The following is an 18,323-nucleotide window of genomic DNA, read 5'->3' as shown; positions in this document are numbered from 1 at the left end:
GCAGATTCCCAGGTGTGATTATCCCTTCTTAGACCAAAGAGAGGCGCTGTTTGCTCAATTATCCTCGACAATTTACATTAGATACAAAACAGGGACGAGTAAAGCAGTATCTAATGACAACTCTCTATCTAGTAATACTTTGAGATAATATTAGTTCTGCAAGATAGAATATGTTTCAATTATATAAGAAGCTCAATATTATAAAGCATATATTTTTTTAGTTCCCAGTTTTTTGGCACCACTCAACAGTAGAAGTGTTCACAGGAAGGGTGTACCTGTCACAGTGTTAAGTACTAAGTCTAATAATACTAGGTTTTATTCTCTTAAAGTAGTACTACAATTTTAAATATTTCCACAACTGACTTGGCTGGCCACACCAACATTCCTATGTGCTTTATCTGTAGGGTGTTTTTGTTTTTGCACAAATGGTAAATAAAGTCCTTTTTTATTCAGTTGTATTTTACTCTAATAAGGAACTTAAAGAAATATTTCGTTGGTTTTAATTTATTAGTTTTGTTTTGGTTTTTTGGGGGGTTTTGTTGGAGGGGTGGCGGGGGTAATTTCCAACTTTTGGTAGTGTCAGACAGAAAGCTACTGAGTATTGTGGAAAAAAGAGCTTAGTCTCTTCACAATATTTCTTCCTCCTTGAAGGATATACTTGGCAATTTACCAGGTAGTAATTTAATTATTTTGTTTACGGCTGCCGCATTTTAGTAATGCGACCAGTAGGTGGCCCATTGAGCATAACTTGACATTAACGCCACGCGCCGTGAAACCCAGAGGAAAAAACAGAGACAGACACCGCACCTTCGACCTAGGTAAGCGAACAAAGACTAACTCTGGGAAACGTAGAAAGCGTTGGCAAAATGAGCGGGTTTTAGACATCATGTTAGAATACTAATCCAACTGAAGCTCATTTGAAGACGCTCTGCCCTTCGCACCAACATTTCAAAAGTAGCGAGCAGAGGTAATTTAGCAAAGACGTGGCTAATGTTGACGAGCTAACTTTCCTATTGCTGTTTGCCTTGGTTAACTTCAGCTCGTCAAGAGTTTGAGGGCATGTGATACGTTTTCCGGCGAGGCTTTACGAAATAAAAGCAACAACAAGTTGAAGACAGTGACCCGGGCTGTATCCCAAACGGGACGTTCTTAATTTTAAAGTAGTTCCCGGTGTAGTTTAAGTCTTTCTCCGTTGACTCTACGTAGTCGGGGAAGTTTATTAGCTAACTACAACGCTAACTAATGTTAGCAGGTTAAGTTATTTATAAAGCTTTGTTTTATACCTCAAAATCAGAAGCAATGTACAGCCATGATACACACGAACGAAAAATAAAAACAATGTATATTGAGACATGACGTAACGTGTAACGTTTGTACTGTATTTAGGTTGTCTCGNNNNTATTTGGGTGGTCTCGTTGCTGCTGAGCCGAAATACTTGTTAAGGTTCGTGGTGTTGGCGTTGGTTGGGTTAATGTATTGGATCTGAGACGAAACCAAACAGGACTAACAACCAGAGTTGAGTTTTTAAACGGTTAGCATCACGTTGTAAGCTTTTTAATTTTGTGCAACGAGAAAAAGCCACGTTTAAAGTCTGCACAGTGTAATCAAAACACAAGGCCACATCGAGCTAAACCACAAGTGTAATTAGATGGCCATGATTATAAGGTTGTATTTTTTACCCTGTTTTTCTTCAATACCAAGTTTCATCTGCACAAAAAGACACATCTAATGTAAACGTCAAGTTTGTATTTATGCTTTTTTGTGTCAGAACAAACTTAAAATTGACGTTTAGATACTTGGATTGTCAAAGCATGACACCAGAGAGAAACTGTTCATATGCTGTCAGTAGGCTTTTTCAAATTACACCCTAAACCAGTTATTCTTAAATGGTGGGTCGTGAAACTAAGGGGCATCACAGGACAACTTTAGTCCTTGAGGTCAGCAAGGTTTTTTTATCCGATTTGCTGGTTTCCTTACTTTTTCAAAACTTTATTTACTGTAACTCACCCAGTCACAGTGTAGACTGGGAAGTATTTATCCATATCCATATTATTAAGTGTTTTCTAAAGTTAAAAAATGATGACAACATTGCTTTAAATTGAAAGACAAATTCCATGTAAGAATTAGCACAAAGTGGTTTGTCAAAACCTATATTTGCAGTGGCTGACTTCATACCAATTTATTTAAAACTTATCCTTTAGCTGCACATATCCATTTAATCCGTTTGTTTACTTTTGAGAAAGTAAATTTACTTTTGAATTTTTAGGTGTTCTTTGTTTTGTTTGCATGACATCCCCATATAGATAGCAATGTTATACTCTTGTTTGTAAGATAGTTTTAAACTATACTACAAATATTTCACTCACAACAAGTGTCAATGCTTTGTGTCAATACTGTGGAACTGTCACAGTTCAACAAGCTACCAAATGCTAAAAAAAGCTGCAATGTCTTCACAACATTTGTAAAAACATTCCATTATTATTCTGTCAAACTTGTTGTAAACACATGGCTAAACCACAACTTTTGAACCAGTCAAATGTTTTTGGTTTTATCTCTAATGCTTCTGTGCTGATCAATTTTGCAAGTTATTTTTATTGTTTGTCTTCCTCATCATCCTGTTTACACTGTTAATCACATGACAACCAGCCATATAGTGTGTATGCTGTTGTGCATAGATTTTATTTCTCCACTCTTTATGTTAATCGAGACATACGTCATTTCTCTAAACAAATATTTGTGGTTTTTAGCCAGTCAAACTCTGCCAACCTGTTTGCACCCAGTATTTGAATGTAAAATCAAAGCACAGACTTAAACACAGTTCACATCTGGTCTGAACACATTAACCAAGTGATCCGAGGGACAGTCTTCTATCATGGCTGTAAATTTAAGTTTTTTTACTTTTCAATCATTGTCAAATAACAAAGACAGAATCAGGCTGAGGAATTATTAAATGTGACAATAATTATGCCTATGTTTACTCTCAAGCTATTCAAGACAACAGTCCTTAGCTGTTTGACATCAAACATGTCTGACAGTAAAATCCACATTTGTTCAGCTTAAAGCAAATTAGATTTTAGCCAAGTACAGAGCAGTTTTAAAAAAAGAACAGAGACTGGGGCAGGTTTATCACATACATGCAAAACAAGGAGGTTTTGCATGTTTTGTTTTCTGTTGTGTGATTCATCTTATAAATCCTAATACTGGTGATGTTCTTGGATGCTGTCGTGCCTGTACACAGGTCTTTTTCGGTTTATGTTTAGAAATAGCACATTGTGAAAACTATTGCTAGTTAAGTTGTAGGCCCTGTAATGTTATTTCCTTAAGATGAATAAACATTTACCTTTAGAAATGGCTGTGTGACCTGAAACTCATTTGTAACATGTAATCTTACAACCCTTTTGAATGTCAGATATTTAATAAACAAATAATTATCTTCATTATGTGTGAAAAAAGCTGCTATTAAAGCACTATATCATTTTAGGCTTTGCAAAACATGACAAATTCATCTATTTATATCATATTTATTTTCAAGGACTGGGTGAACTTTTTTGTTATTTTTCTTAGAGCCTCCACCCATTTCTGGTCATGTTGCAGTAGTACATGATTGTGCTGACCGCAGTATGTTGTAAGACACGGGTATGAGTTCGGCTATCATTGCATAAAACTTGTATTTCATCATTATTTCTTCATAAACGTTCTGTCACATTGTTATTACTGTGCTCAGACAGCAGAGCCAACAGCTTTCCTTCCTCTTTTTCCGCACTAGTGGTTTTTCAGTTAAGCTCAGTGCTGCTTCCTCCATCCTTCTTCGTTATCTTGTTTCTTGTCAGTAATACAGTCATGCTTAGTTGAAGTGGCCTGTCTGGGTGGACAAGACTTTCCAGTCATGTAGAACGATAACGAGAGTTAAAATAGCACACTGCCCACTCACTGTATCGTCTGTGTGTGTGTGTGTGTGTGTGTTCCAGGTAAAGCATGGCAATGACCGGCCAGAGCTCGTGCTCCTCCATGAGTAACCACACCAAGGAGCGGGTCACCATGGCCAAAGTAACGCTGGAAAACTTCTATAGCAACCTCATTGCACAACATGAGGAGAGAGAGATGAGGTAATGTCTACTTCTTACTGCACTGCAACAACATGATTGAAGATAGTCTAATGGGGATTTTTCAGGTTTTTTTTAGCTATGGTTGTATGAGGTTGTGACACACAGTCACCACTGAGTGTATAAATAGTGCCCCTTGTGGCCCCTGTAAGCCATAAATGTTACATTTCAATTTCAAATCTGTTTTGATTACATTTGCATGATCGAAACAGATTTGTGCTAAAAACAATCCCTATCTACATTACCGGTCAAAAGTTTTAGAACACCACACTATTTCCAGTTTTTTTAACTGAAAATTATTCAGTTTATTCTGTCATTGCACTCCGGAATGAAAGCATAGAACACATAAGCAATTTGAAAAGAAACCATGAAATCAATATATAGACCAAAATGTATTTTAACCTTTAGAATAGCCACCTTTGGCAGATATAACAGCTGAACACACTCGTGCCATTCTTTCTATAGAATAGAAATCAAATATTCTTCTTCTTGGGAAAGTTCTTCCCAAGTCTGTTGCAGAAGTTCCCATAAATGTGTGGCCTTTGTAGGTTGCTTGGCTTTTACTCTTCTGTCCAGTTCATCCCAAACCAGCTCCATGGGGTTTAAGTCTGGAGACTGTGCTGGCCACTCCATGTTTTCAAGCTTACCATTTTGTTCTTTTTTCCTGGGGTAGTTTTAAGTAATCCAGAAAAGTTGGAGCACCAGCGTTCAAAGCTGATTCAACCTTCATTGCTGCAGAACAGCTTCAAATTGTTAACCCACTTTGTGTTCCCTGAAAATGGCCTTTTTGTATATTTCTGAAATATACATGACTTTTCAGTTTTAGGTAACTAAACCTTTTTTTTAACCTCTAGCTGTTCAGTACTTACCTTTGTACCATTTCAAGCTATTCGTTGGATTTGCACGACTTGAATTGCAATAAATAACTGGAAAAATTAGGCTGTTCTGAAACTTTTGACCAGTAGTGTACGTCTGCATATCTTATAATAGCTTGATCAACACTTGTCCTGTCAAGCTGGATAAGGAAGTTTGTTTTTCTCTCTAAAACACTTCCTCTAGTTACAAAGTCCATTAGGAAATCAGTAATTTACACAATAGGTCACAGATGTTGATCATCTACTGTTGCCTTTGATATAAAGTTTGACCGTGATATCGTCTTGTAAAATTTTAATTCAACCCTAACCAGTTTGTTTAATGTGTGGCTCTACAGACAACAGAAGTTGGAGAAAGTGATGGATCAGGAGGGGTTGGCGGATGAAGAGGTGAGTAACAAATGCAAATCTGCAGAGTTTCATTGTCGCTGTCCATTAATTTATGCAAAATTTAATGTAAGATTACTGGAGAGACTTCTGGTTATGGATGATGTTTTCATAATAAGTTTTGTTTTGTACAGAAACGTATCAGACGCTCTCAACATGCAAGAAAAGAGACAGAGTTCCTTCGCCTAAAACGAACTCGACTGGGTCTGGATGACTTTGAGTCCTTGAAGGTGATTGGTCGTGGAGCTTTTGGAGAGGTATAGAAATTTGACATGACCATTAAATACTTGTAGTGTAAAATGTTATATATTTAGTAAATAAATATTTAAATATTAAATGTTATTTATCTTATTAATACTCCTATCTTGTGTCGCACCAAATACTTTGCTCCCCAGGCACTTTTAGCGACCACTGCTGTGCAGGAATATGTCGATGGGTTAAATGCACAAACGAATGCACATAGTGCCAGTATATGTAGAGTTCTTCTTCTATATTGTGTGTCAGCTGAATTTTCCTTTGTTTTCCAGGTGCGTTTGGTGCAGAAGAAAGACACAGGTCATGTTTATGCCATGAAGATCCTCCGCAAAGCTGATATGCTGGAAAAAGAACAAGTAAGGTTTCAATACATACACCAGTACAGTGAAAGGTTGTTGTTGTTGTTGTTGTTGTTGTTGTTGGTGGTGGCATTTTTTGACCTGTCTTGTGTTGCTGTGTTCTCCTGGTCTGGTTGTTAGGTCGGTCACATTCGTGCTGAGCGTGATATTCTGGTGGAGGCAGACAGTCTCTGGGTGGTTAAAATGTTCTACAGCTTCCAGGATAAGATGAACCTTTACCTCATCATGGAGTTTCTGCCTGGAGGTAAAAGAAATCCTACTTCTAAGCTGAAATGCGATTGTGCTGCAAGTCCTTAATGTCTCATTTGACAATTATAATCATCAAAAACAGATCATTTAAAGTTCAGTGGATATTGTATATGTCTGCTTAGAAAGATTATTTAGCTTGAACTGGACATTACTGGGGACAACAAAAGGGACAAGAGTAGATCAAAGGTCTAAGCCAGACTTAGATTATGTGTGGCTGTGGTGTGTGCTGCAGGCGACATGATGACGCTGCTGATGAAGAAGGATACATTGACAGAAGAGGCCACTCAGTTCTACATCGCAGAGACAGTGCTGGCCATAGATTCTATTCACCAGCTGGGCTTCATCCACAGAGACATCAAACCAGACAACTTGCTGCTAGACTCCAGGGTGAGACACTGTCAACATTATTGACTATTACTTACATCAAGGCAACAAATACAATTCTACAACAGTGCCACATCCATCTACTGCAGCAGGAGGAAAATGTGGAATGGCTTGATGAAATTTTGTGTCTGTAACTGTGTTAAGAGTGTGTGTTTTGTTTCTTCAGGGTCATGTAAAGCTGTCTGACTTTGGTCTGTGCACAGGACTGAAGAGAGCTCATCGCACGGAGTTCTACAAAAACCTGAACCACAGCCAGCCCAGTGACCTTACCAAGCAAAGTAAAACAAAAAAATATTAAAAAAATTCCTACCTCAGCTGTTTATACAAGGTTTGTCGGAAAATTCATGGAATTTAAAAACGTCATTTCCCAGGCCTAAAAAAAGGTCTTGGAAGTTCACTGTAGTAAACTAGTGCACAAAAGGTCAAGTTGGCTGCAGATTTTCTTTCCAATGAAGAGGCAGCACACCTGACGTGACTGATCTCAGTCTTCAGACATCTGATTGGTTAAACTGTGTGCTCTTGGTTGGTTGAAGCAAAAACCTCCAGCCACACAGCCCTTTGAGGAATGAGTTTGGACACGCCTGCTTTCATTAGGCCTGTTTTTTGACACTAGTAGTATTTTTTTTAAATAGTTTAATTCCTATATATTCTAACAATCATGGGAACTTGCTGCCAAGTTAGGGGAGTTTTGTTGGTTAAAATGTGTATGAACCCTGTTTATATTAAAAAGAGAGAATAAGGTGAAAAGGGAATAGTAGGTCACAGACTAACTCTTATTTTCTCCTCAGCCTTTCAGAACATGAACTCCAAGAGGAAAGCAGAGACATGGAAGAGAAACAGGAGGCAGCTAGTAAGTTGTAATGTACACACGATTACCCCGATAGTGTGAAGCTTTTTCATATCTTTTTGACTTTTTACTTATGATTGTTGTCCTGTTGTTTATGAAAAACTGACATGGTGTGTATACAGTTGCTAGGTGCTAAGGGATGATAAATTCATTTTTTGATTTACTCTTAAGATTTAGAGGTCTCACTTATTTACACTTCCCCATCAGGCTTTTTCCACAGTGGGAACGCCAGACTACATCGCTCCAGAAGTCTTCATGCAAAATGGATACAACAAGCTGTGTGACTGGTGGAGCCTGGGTGTCATCATGTATGAGATGCTGATAGGTAATGACACACACACAAAGAAAAACCTGTTGAAAACTAAAGGCTTCTGTTAAGGCTAGACGTACTAGAAATGTCCTTTGTTGTTGGTCACCTGCAGGTTACCCCCCGTTCTGCTCTGAGACTCCTCAGGAGACGTACAGGAAAGTGATGAACTGGAGAGAGACTCTCATCTTTCCTCCTGAAGTTCCCATTTCAGAAAAGGCCAAAGACCTAATTCTCAGGTGAGCTACACCCGTGTGTCCTTCTACTATAATCACTGTTTTGTTGCAGTAGTTTGTGATCACTATGTTGTGTTTAATTCTTTAAAGGTTTTGCTGCGAGGAAGAACACAGGATTGGTGCTACAGGTGTCGAAGAGATCAAGTCTAATCCTTTCTTCGAGGGCGTGGACTATGACCATATCAGGTAGCTAGTGTTCACTGTAACCCGCATGTGAAACCTCTCCTTAGTTACTAAAGACTGATATTACAGGTGAGGAGATCAGACAGATAGTGTTTTTAAAGGCTTATTCTGGCAGAGAACAGCTAGGTCTTTGCTAAGCTGTCCAGCTATAATGGACCTGATTATTGTAAACAGTACAGCTTCATGTGATTTTTCTGTTGTTCAGGGAGAGACCTGCTGCCATTCCCATAGAAATAAAAAGCATTGATGACACCTCACACTTCGATGAGTTCCCAGACTCGGACATTCTCACGCCAACAAGTACACTTCCTGGTTTAACTTCTTTGTCACATTTCATATTTCATGCCATTGCTTTAAAATGTGTTGTTTTTAACACGGCCTTTCTTCTGCAGACACACAGGTATCCAATCAGACAGAGGTTGACCTGAAAAACAAGGACTGGGTCTTCATCAACTACACGTACAAACGCTTTGAAGGTCTGACTGCTCGAGGAGCAATACCATCCTACATGAAGTCAGGAAAGAGATGAGCACCTTCTCAATGGCTTTTTTTTAATTCATCATCCCATCCCAAACCCAAATAAATCTCCCCAGCGCCCCCTGCTTTCTGAAGAAACTAAAAGAGAACGCTTCTTGTTCTCTATGATGCTTGACTGACGAGCGTCTCGTCAGTCGGGACCCTGCAAATAACAAAGGGGCTCAGTTTCATCTGTCACATCCACCATAGGACGGCCGTTCTCTTTATCTGCAGGTTTGAATTATTTCCCAATGCTTCCGAGGGTACCGCTCTACTTCCTCCTTTTTCCTGGGAACACATCTGTTGGATTATAAAGTGATTGTGATTCTTCTTCTCCAGCTTTTCCTCCAGCAGTGAATGTAGCGAGATGTCCTCTCTCCTGAAACCAGCATTATCTACATTCCCTGCCTACAAACCAGCACTAGTTTGTTTTACCTGGACCAGGACATCCGCTCCACTCACTGCTCCACGTTGACTTGTCAACTTAAACATTGTTTCGCCGATCACTTGAAGTGAGTCCGGTGGTCTTCAGGGATTCTGTCCACAATTTTCTTGTCATTTCCCAAAAGAGCGTAAAGTGCTCTTTAAGAGGAACCAACCAAAGACTGTTTCTGTCACTTCCTGCAGCTTCCACATGTCCTTTTATGGACTGATGCTCCGAAAACCTTTAAATGTATGAATATGGGAATGATGCATTTTGTGGAACTTTTACACATTTTACACTATGATCACTTAGCTTTAGCACCTTCTTTGTGTCTGACTTCCAGTTTGTGGCTGGACAGGAAATGGAAACATGATTCCACGCTTGGCTTCACTGATGCTAATGCTGGTTAGGTTGACCAGCTGTAAGAAAATCACAAGGTCAACAGAATGAAGACATTTGCTTAGACTTCGATGTCTTATGGTTAGGTTGACCAGCTGTAAGAAAATCTAGTGCCTAATTGGGGAAAAAATAAGATGCATATTCAGATGACATTACCATTTTTTATTTTTTAAAAATTAGATTTTATTACATATTTTTTATTTAAGGCCTTTGCACATCACCAGCTATGTGCTCAATGTCACTTTGAGCAAATGATGTTCCTTAATGTTAGAAGGAAGCCATTTTGAGTTATTGTAGATTTTCATAAGATTTGCAAGAACATTCAGTGGAAATAAGAAAAAAACATTTACATTATGGTTTAGATTAAAATGTCTGGATGTTTGCCAAAGCATTGGTGCAAAGGTGAAACGCAGTGTAGATGGTTATATTTTGCTTTTTTTCCTGTGAACATCCTCAAAATAATATAAATACTATGCAACATAAGGTGGTTTCTTACAGAACACCAATGTGCAATGTTTTACTTAATAATTACAGAGCAAGACTACTTAAAACCAAGTGTTTTTACAGTTGACTACAGACTATTGCTAACATGTCCTGTAGTAATTTATTGACATGAGGTTCTTGTAAGGAACTACTAGGTTGCACAACACATAATGATATTTTGAGCATGTTACGGGTCGTGGGACTCGCTCTGTCTGCCTCCAGAGTTATGCTTCAAAACAGCTGCTGTGGACTTAAAAAAACAACCAGGGCAGTTGTGATTAATTGTTATATGTTGGACCAAATATTCTGGTGTGGTATTTCTCTTTGAGTCCCTCACAAGGAAGCTTGAACACTTACTAAATGATTGAAGAATACAGTCGGTGCAGATGGGTCCAGAGAAACACATTACAGTTTAGGAAATTAGTTTTTACAAATGGCACGACACACACACTTATCTGATGTGCAAAGGCCTTTCTGATTTTATATGTAATAAGGCAGGGGTTCATATTTTTTTCGTCTTAGCTCTATTGGTGTTTTCCTGGGTTAAATTTGACGTTGCTGAAGGTCGTGTTAAGATTCTGTTAAATCTAGGAGTACAGGACTCAACATTTCCGGTCCACACAATATCCAAAATGCTGTCATTTTAAATGAATGTACATGATGTTTTATTACGTTTTTATTCTCAAGAAGAGCGTTTTGTTTTTTTTTGCCACATTTATTCTTAAATGCTGTTTTGGTGACTAGTCTGGACTTATATGTTCCATCTTTACTCTGAGCTGTGACAGTGGAAGCTAATACTCTTTGAGGTCTCAGTGTGAAAATATGAAAAGATCACATTTATGATGAAATCACTTTATTCAGATTAGGTTTTGGCCCAGTCAACTGAAGACAATAATTGACCATTTGAACTCATCTGATGGGTTTGTCTCAGAGAGTCGCAATGATGTCATGATCTTCAGTTGGTGAGTTAGGATGTCCCATTTTAATATATTTAATATATCTAGGACTAGCTTAATGTCAGAATGTGGACAAATTGGCATTTATTTTTCCTATTTATTGAATTGAAACCTTTTGGCTGCAGGACAACATCTCTACCCACAGCCATCCACATGATTAAACTGTAGGGTTTTTAGTTGCCACATTTATCACAAGCTTCACTTTGATCATTTTATTCTCATTCCTACTGTTTACTGTTGGCCTGATGTTTCTGACAGGGAGACGCTTCTCAGAGGTGGCTGCTCAGCGTGAAGATTTTTCCTTCTCATTGTCTTCATGCTCAGATTTGAGGTCTGTCAGTGTGTAGATGAAGCTCAGCAGCACATTAGAACATGTTAATCAAAGCACAGTGGAGCCTTTTAGATGTTCTCACCAAACAGTAGAGCATGTGTCCTGGTGTCGTTGATGTGGCAGCGAGTGAGTGAAATTTTAAGATGGTGTGTTGTGATCATGATCAGGAAGAAAATATCGATGTAATGCTAGATGCATGTGGTTTTTACTAAGCAGTGCTAAAGCAGATGAGTGTGTATGTTTATTTTGAGTGTGGGGTTGAGCTGGGAAGGTGGGTGTACATTATTTAAACCACTGTTCTCTCTGGAGTGTGGCTGTTTTTTTTCTGCTCTTTGACAATGAATTATTCTGCACTTAATTGTGTCGTGTCGTCTTGTGAGAAACAGTTTACAAAGCTCTGTTGCAAATCAAGTTTTTATTTAAACACAAAGTTTAAGTTTTAACATCAGAACCTTTGTTAGACCGATGAGACCATGTCATTGCAGAGCCAACTTCTGTTCCATTACAGCTTTTAGTCTCTGGTTGATGTCTGTCATTGTCATCACTCAGTCATCCATTCATGTGAGACTTCATTTTCAGCTTTCTCTCAGATACTTGAAAGATTTTGTGTGAAAAAAGTATTCATGCTTCTAGAGAATCTGACTGCTGCCAACACCATGCTTCACTCTGAAGCATGGTGTTGGCAGCAGAAAGAAGGTACAGTAGACACCAGATATTACTTTAGCACTCTTGTTGTTCCAGTCGGCCTCTGCAGCCTTACTGACCAGTTTTCTACATGTTTCTTTATCCTTTCTGCAGGGATGTCCAGTTTTCAGTCAGGTTCTCAGGAGGCTTTTCATCCCTTGACTCAATCCCAGGTTGTAAACAAGAGGCAAACAGTGCAGGCAGAAAGTTTATTCCAATTACAGCCAGGAAAATATGGAACAGACAACCTAAGTGTGTTTGAACAAACTAAATAATCATAATTGTCTAACATTATTAACCAATATAAATGTTACATGTCTGTTTATAAAAACAAAAATACTTTCTGAAAAAGAGATGAAAGTAATATTTAAGACGTCGCTACATATGTACAGGTAACAATTTGAAGTGTTTGCTGTCATATTTCCCATGGTACATTGCAGTCTGATCACAGACTGTAAAACATGGCCATAATGGGCAGCACAACCAAATGCTTCCCTGGAGGTTTTTGAGGTAACTGCAGGAGGGAACACCCTGAGTTCTGACTCCCTTCATGATGTCAGTGAACCATCCTGAGGAGTTTATGCTCTGATCTGCTGTGTCCACATCTTTGTCAACATAACAATATTAATGTTTAACCTATTTAGGGGGAACTAGCTTATCTGTTCTGTGTTGTGACACTGAGCAGCAAAGCAGTAGTGTAACGTGGAGGTCTAAATGACTCTAGTACCCATCAGTTATAGCAGTTCATGTGGAAATGAGGTAAGCAAGACACACCTGCCCGTTAACTAAAAGTTTTTGTAGCCATTGGCACATTTGGATCACATGCAGGTGATGGTGGTGCTGTTCCTTCTTCCAGTAAAGACTCCAGCACAATGACGACGATGATGACAACAGTGATGATGATGTCAGTTGTCCCTTATTGGCAGCGGAGACAAAGGCACTCTGCGAAAAAAGAAGCTGGATCCCCTGAAGAGTTGACCCTGACAAAGGTCAGAGACATACAGTGTCACAGTGATGTGATGAACTAAATTGTTACACTGACTTAGTTCAGACCTGGTGTTAACCTATGGTTTAGTACGAGGCTCAGATGAAACACCAGTTAGATTTACATGGTTTTGATTTAATCAAAACAAACCTGTTCTACTATGTTCATGAAAGGTGAGTAGGTCCTCAGACAAAACTTAAGACACTTGTAATATCAGCATAAGAGGAATGGAAAAAAAGAGGAAGAACAAACTGTTCTCAGATCATTTTGATAGTCTAGGTGGAATGTCATCAGATGTCATCTAATCAGTCCGGGACTTTATTGTCTCATGTTCTCCTTTGGTGTAAACTGAAAGTGTGAACGTGCCCTGACCTCTCAGTGAAAGTATGTTTTGTTTTGTCCTTCTGTTTCCTTTGGTGCCACGAGGTTTGCTCGAGTGGAGCTGAGTGTGTGGCGAGTGAAGTGTATTTCCACAGGATGAACAGTCAACTAACCTTTTGGCTCAGGTGATTCCAGCAGTGCATCCAGGACTTGAAGATGGGAGAGTTGGGAGGAAGACCTGCAGCCAGACTGAGGAGAGCGAACACAGACAACCACAGTGAAACCAGGATGTCAACATTTATCCACAGGTCTGTCTTCCTCTGGTCCTCATGACCAATCAAAGCATTGTGTAATAACTTTATGTAACAGCAGTTGAGAATTCAATCCTGTTCAGACTGACTCACCCACAGTTGTTGATGGCCATGACATCTGCCACCAACATGAACGGAGACATCAGAACTGTTACTGCGATCTAGAAAAGCAGTTCTGCATTAATCTTCAGAGAAATAACCGACACTGATGATGTGAAAGTGTGACACCAGTGCTGAGCCTTACCCCCATCACAAACTTAGTGTAACTTCTTATTGCTGAGGCCTGACTGAACTGAAAGTGACACAGTTTTAGATCAGTCTGATGGGTTTTTCAGAGTTTTTTTGGAGACAGATTATGAAGAACTACTTCACAGGGTGTCAGTTGTAGTTGTCAGTGAGGGAAAGACACTTACATTTTCGTCTGCAGCATAGGTGTTAATAAAATGACACAGGAGGTTACAACACCACAGGAAGAGGACCTCGCCCAGCACATGAGGAACCAGACCACTGCAAACACACACACATATACACACACACACATACACACACTGAGGCTCTGACCTGTGAAGCTCTAGAAGGAAGATATTCTTTGCAATAGCAGAGACGTTATAACACAACTTACACATAGAATCCTGTGACTCCTTCCTCCTTCACAATGTTTAAAATACACCCGAACAACCCACTGTAATTGTGACACATATATTAGTGTGCAATACAGACACAAACGGTTGTTGTTGTTTTTTTACATTTTACCACAGCACTATGACGAAAAAATGTAAGAGGCAGAAAAGAAATATTACAGAAACTTAAATTTATGCCTAAACTACTGAATTTGAACACGGAGCCCTGATTAGTGTCTTACCTGTACTTGGCCTCTCTGCCAATAAACTGGGCCATACACCGCACTGACATCACTGTCAGAGGAAAATAAGGCAGGTTATTATGACAATATCTGACTGCTATGTATAGCTTTTCAATCACGTGGCAGCTACATCTGTATTCAGCTCTCACCTACGACAAGATGACTAAAAGGAGAGCGGTCACCTGTTTGTACTGTGGTAGTCTAATACATTTTCTTATTTCTTCTCATCCCTCCCCAGCCCCGTGACATGGCGCCCTGTTACAGCTGCCTCACCACCTACCATGAAAAGGATGAGTGGCAACTCTGGACAAACACTGGATGATCATCTCATGTGTCGTCTGGAAAAAAAAGATTTTGGTAAAATGATTTCACCTTTTTTTAAAAAAAAAAAATTTTCTTAGGAAAAAAAATTGGGATTCTTCATAATTTCATCAGTTGAAAAGAATTAAGTCACATGCAACTAGTCTCTAACCTCTTCAACCACTTTCCTGAGTGAAGATTGAAGCTCATCCTTTTTGGACAGAAGCGCCACCTGCTGGATGAACACACGAATTTCCTAGATAAAGTCTTAAAATACCAGAAAGATTTAATCATATTTTATGTCACCAGAAACAGTAGCTGTTGGAACAGCCGTGTCGTCCACATGCCCACCTGCTTGACTTTGCTCCTGACCACACTGGAGACGGCACTGGACACGAGACGAGGAGAGAGGCCTCTGAAGAGTCCCCTCCTCCCATCCACCTTGATAATGTACTGTGCTGAAACCAAACACAGTTCTTGTGAGCTGCTTAACCTCAGGTTTCACTTACACAGAAGGTTCACGGGAAAATCACAGCAAACTCACCATAGGAGAAGAAACCAGGTAAGTATAAGACTTTTCTACCAAACATGGTGGTACCTACAGATGGTGGAAGAGGTTCATGTCCTACCTGGAAACATCAAGGAGATAATTTATTTTAATTTTCTTTTCAATTCACTTAGACTTGTTGGGTTTGTAAAAATGCAATGATTATATTGTAGAAAAGTGAGTCATTGCATGCAAAAAACAGTATTTTTAAAAATAATAATAAAGGCCACGGTTTGATCCTTGGATGACCAGGTGGACCCTGGGCTTCTGCACCATCATTATTAGTCTTAACCCCTGGGATATTACGCCTTGGACAATGGGCTACCAGGAGGTTTTACTGTTTGGTGAACCTACTCCAAGTCTTTTACAAGAAAACAGAATGTCTTGGGTTCAAATCCCTGGCTCCCCTGCACCATTATCAGAGGTCTTATCCTCTGATCTGTTCTGTCATGGACTCTGAGGTGCCAAGAATTTTAACTGCTGGGCGAAACTAGTCTTTAGTCTTCAGAAAAAAAACATACTTTTGTTCCCAAGTGTAACAGTACTCTAAGAGCACCATCATCAGGTGTTCTCCTCTGGCCTATTCTGACATGGACAATGGTCTGTGAGGAACTTTTACTGGTGGATGAAAGTAGTCCATGTCTTTAAGAAAGTCGAATGTTTCGTAAAGTGTCACAATTGTCTTGGTAACCAGGGATTCAAACCCTAGTCTTCTGCACCATCTATCTTTGTCTTATTCTGCAGTTTTATAATTATAAAAGCTTTGGATTCGAACACCTGTAACTGATGTGGTGTTTGAGTGTCTACCTGACAGACAGTACTGATGAAGTACGTTTTTGTCTTTACTTAACGCGATGGTTAGTAACGTATTAGCTTCTTTAGCAACATCGGTTACCTGTATGAGCAGTTTGACATAGAGCAGCGGGTGTATAGCTGCTGTCACTCCGGCCCCAAGCAGCAGCACCGCGGGTTCCACATCAGCCGGAAGTGCTGTGCTTTCCTGCTCCTCGGCAGCAGCAGACTGAGAGGATAATGTTTCTGTCTCCCCCATCATTCACACAAACAGTTTATCATCTGTCTGTGTCACAATCTGCCCAGTCCTTCTTCTTTGGCTAAATAATGTGGAAGGATTATTTTAATTCGCATTGCTGCCACCTACTGGTACTAAATGTCGCCTTTTTGTTTACAACATTATGCTTTATTTGTCTGTTTTTTTTCCTCTTCCTATTACATTTTTTTTCAGCGGGTTTAGAATGATGGACGATATATTTATATTATCTTAAATATAGAAATTCTAGAATTTCTGTACTCACCAATTGGAGTTTCACACTCAAAGCAATAGACTCCAACCCAAGACACAACTTTAAGCTTGGATTTTTAGTTTAAAATTTTTTTTTTTCTCATGACTTTCTGCTTCTTTCTAACACTCCTACTCTATTCTACTTAGAGTTAAAGCCCAATAAGAGAAGATTGAAATTCTTATTTTCTTCATCTTCAACACAGTAAAGACAAAGGAAATAATAATAGAATTCAGGAAGAATCCTTCACCTCTGCAGCCTTTTATCATTACAGGTACTGAGGTGGAGGGGGCTGACAGCTAAGGCTTCTGGGACTGCACGTAACACCTGACCTCGGCTGGACTCTGAACACTCCTGCAGACTGGACTTCATCAGGCTGCTCAGGAATGCTGGACTGTACAGGTGCCCTCTAACCCTTACCTTCAGAGGCCTGATGAGGGCGTCCTCACCTCAGGCATCACTGTATGGCATGACAACACACTACGTACGTGCAGGCGGTGGGGAAAGGGCAGAGAGAACGAGCAGAGACTCACCACTACTAGGTGAGTTTTATATATATTTTAAAATTCTTACCTATACTTACTTATCATATTAAACATGTATGTAAAAATCTTGAATGGAGGTAGGCTGTCAGTACACACCTTCTTGACAGTCTGCAATTTGTTTTACCTATTTTTGCCTTCTGTCTATATTTTACGTTACATTAGACCTTTGTGGTAACACATGTTTTTTTTTACTATTGTATACACTTTCTGTCCAGTCGTTTTTGCAGCAAATTTGGTGAATCAAACTGGAAATTATTATTGAAGAATTAAAGAATTACAGTGCAGGATTATTGAATAGTATTTATGTCCAAACATTATATATTATATTATATATTATATATATTATTATACTACCTTATTATTGTTTTATTTTGTATATTCTTGTATATGTGGTTTAAGAAATACGACATCCTGTGATTATAAACTGTGTAAGTGCAAATTACAGACTGACTCACACACACACACTTCACCACAGTGTCAACAGGACTCTGATTCAAACCTCATTCATTCTCTGATTGGAGGAAATGTCAACAAGACACATTTGCATTTCATCTGCCTGTCATTGTCTCTGAATGATGTCGACACGTTGTCTTAGACAGAAATGCTATTGAAATCTGTTCTTACGCACATTACAATGGACTTAATGTGTTTTGAAAACACACATACACAAACACACACACACTCTTTACAAATCAACTTAATTTGCCTGGCCTGTACTGTGGGTCAGTTGATTTACAGTTATTAAGACAAATGTTAGTCTCGGCTCACTGGTCGTTTCCGTTTGTTCTGTGCTTACAAATAAATGAACACGGCATCTGAGCTGTGGTCTGAGCAGTGGTGCATTAAAGCACAGGCTTTATTGACCAGTTCTGTTTCTCCCTTCACTAGAATGACATGATGGTGCATTATTATTATTATTATTATTATTATTATTATTATTGCATAGTGCTGCAGTAGTAGTATTGCTCCACATTGTTGATATATCTTTATGACATGCTTCACTTTTATTAATAATCACACTGTGCAGCCTAAACCTATTAAAGCCTAAGTACTATAAAAGTATAAGATCTGCTGCTATGACTGTAAATCGTAGAATTTTAATACATTAGTTTAATTTCTAAAAAATACAATGCAAATAGGAAAGGCTGTTGGTTGGACAGTAAGGCAGGAGCAAAAGAC

The 18,323-nt window shown here is 39.0% G+C and overlaps 2 protein-coding genes across 4 annotated transcripts; one reads left to right on the top strand and one right to left on the bottom strand.

Moving 5' to 3' along the window:
• The first annotated feature begins 689 nt into the window (after positions 1-689).
• On the top strand, positions 690-11,649 carry LOC103384878 (serine/threonine-protein kinase 38). 2 transcript variants are annotated; one of them, XM_008318570.3, is made up of 15 exons: positions 690-818; positions 3,969-4,106; positions 5,314-5,365; positions 5,497-5,619; positions 5,890-5,973; positions 6,097-6,220; positions 6,458-6,612; positions 6,776-6,887; positions 7,398-7,459; positions 7,664-7,781; positions 7,879-8,002; positions 8,090-8,185; positions 8,388-8,482; positions 8,575-9,532; positions 9,608-11,649. In XM_008318570.3, the coding sequence occupies exons 2-14, from the start codon at positions 3,976-3,978 to the stop codon at positions 8,709-8,711; spliced, it is 1,413 nt and encodes a 470-aa protein (XP_008316792.1). In that variant the 5' UTR covers positions 690-818; positions 3,969-3,975; the 3' UTR covers positions 8,712-9,532; positions 9,608-11,649. The 2 variants fall into 2 exon arrangements, with proteins under 2 accessions (XP_008316792.1, XP_024915030.1); XM_025059262.1 differs by lacking the exon at positions 690-818 and adding an exon at positions 833-967.
• Positions 11,650-12,170: 521 nt separating this feature from the next.
• Positions 12,171-16,791, bottom strand: LOC103384880 (mitochondrial carrier homolog 1). 2 transcript variants are annotated; one of them, XM_008318572.2, is made up of 12 exons: positions 16,197-16,791; positions 15,299-15,383; positions 15,106-15,212; positions 14,927-14,986; positions 14,735-14,792; positions 14,455-14,506; positions 14,215-14,274; positions 14,006-14,099; positions 13,837-13,884; positions 13,686-13,753; positions 13,455-13,530; positions 12,171-12,955 (listed from the first exon to the last, which is right to left on the bottom strand). In XM_008318572.2, exons 1-12 carry the CDS (start codon positions 16,353-16,355, stop codon positions 12,881-12,883), a joined length of 942 nt encoding a protein of 313 aa, XP_008316794.1. In that variant the 5' UTR covers positions 16,356-16,791; the 3' UTR covers positions 12,171-12,880. The 2 variants fall into 2 exon arrangements, with proteins under 2 accessions (XP_008316794.1, XP_008316793.1); XM_008318571.2 differs by having other exon boundaries at positions 14,927-14,989; positions 16,197-16,790.
• Positions 16,792-18,323: the final 1,532 nt, after the last annotated feature.

The sequence above is a fragment of the Cynoglossus semilaevis genome, chromosome 10, assembly GCF_000523025.1.
Source record: "Cynoglossus semilaevis isolate Cse_v1.0 chromosome 10, Cse_v1.0, whole genome shotgun sequence".
NCBI lineage: Eukaryota > Metazoa > Chordata > Actinopteri > Pleuronectiformes > Cynoglossidae > Cynoglossus > Cynoglossus semilaevis.
The sequence above is the reverse complement of the archived record's forward strand: the minus strand, read 5'-3'. Positions and strand labels throughout refer to the sequence as shown.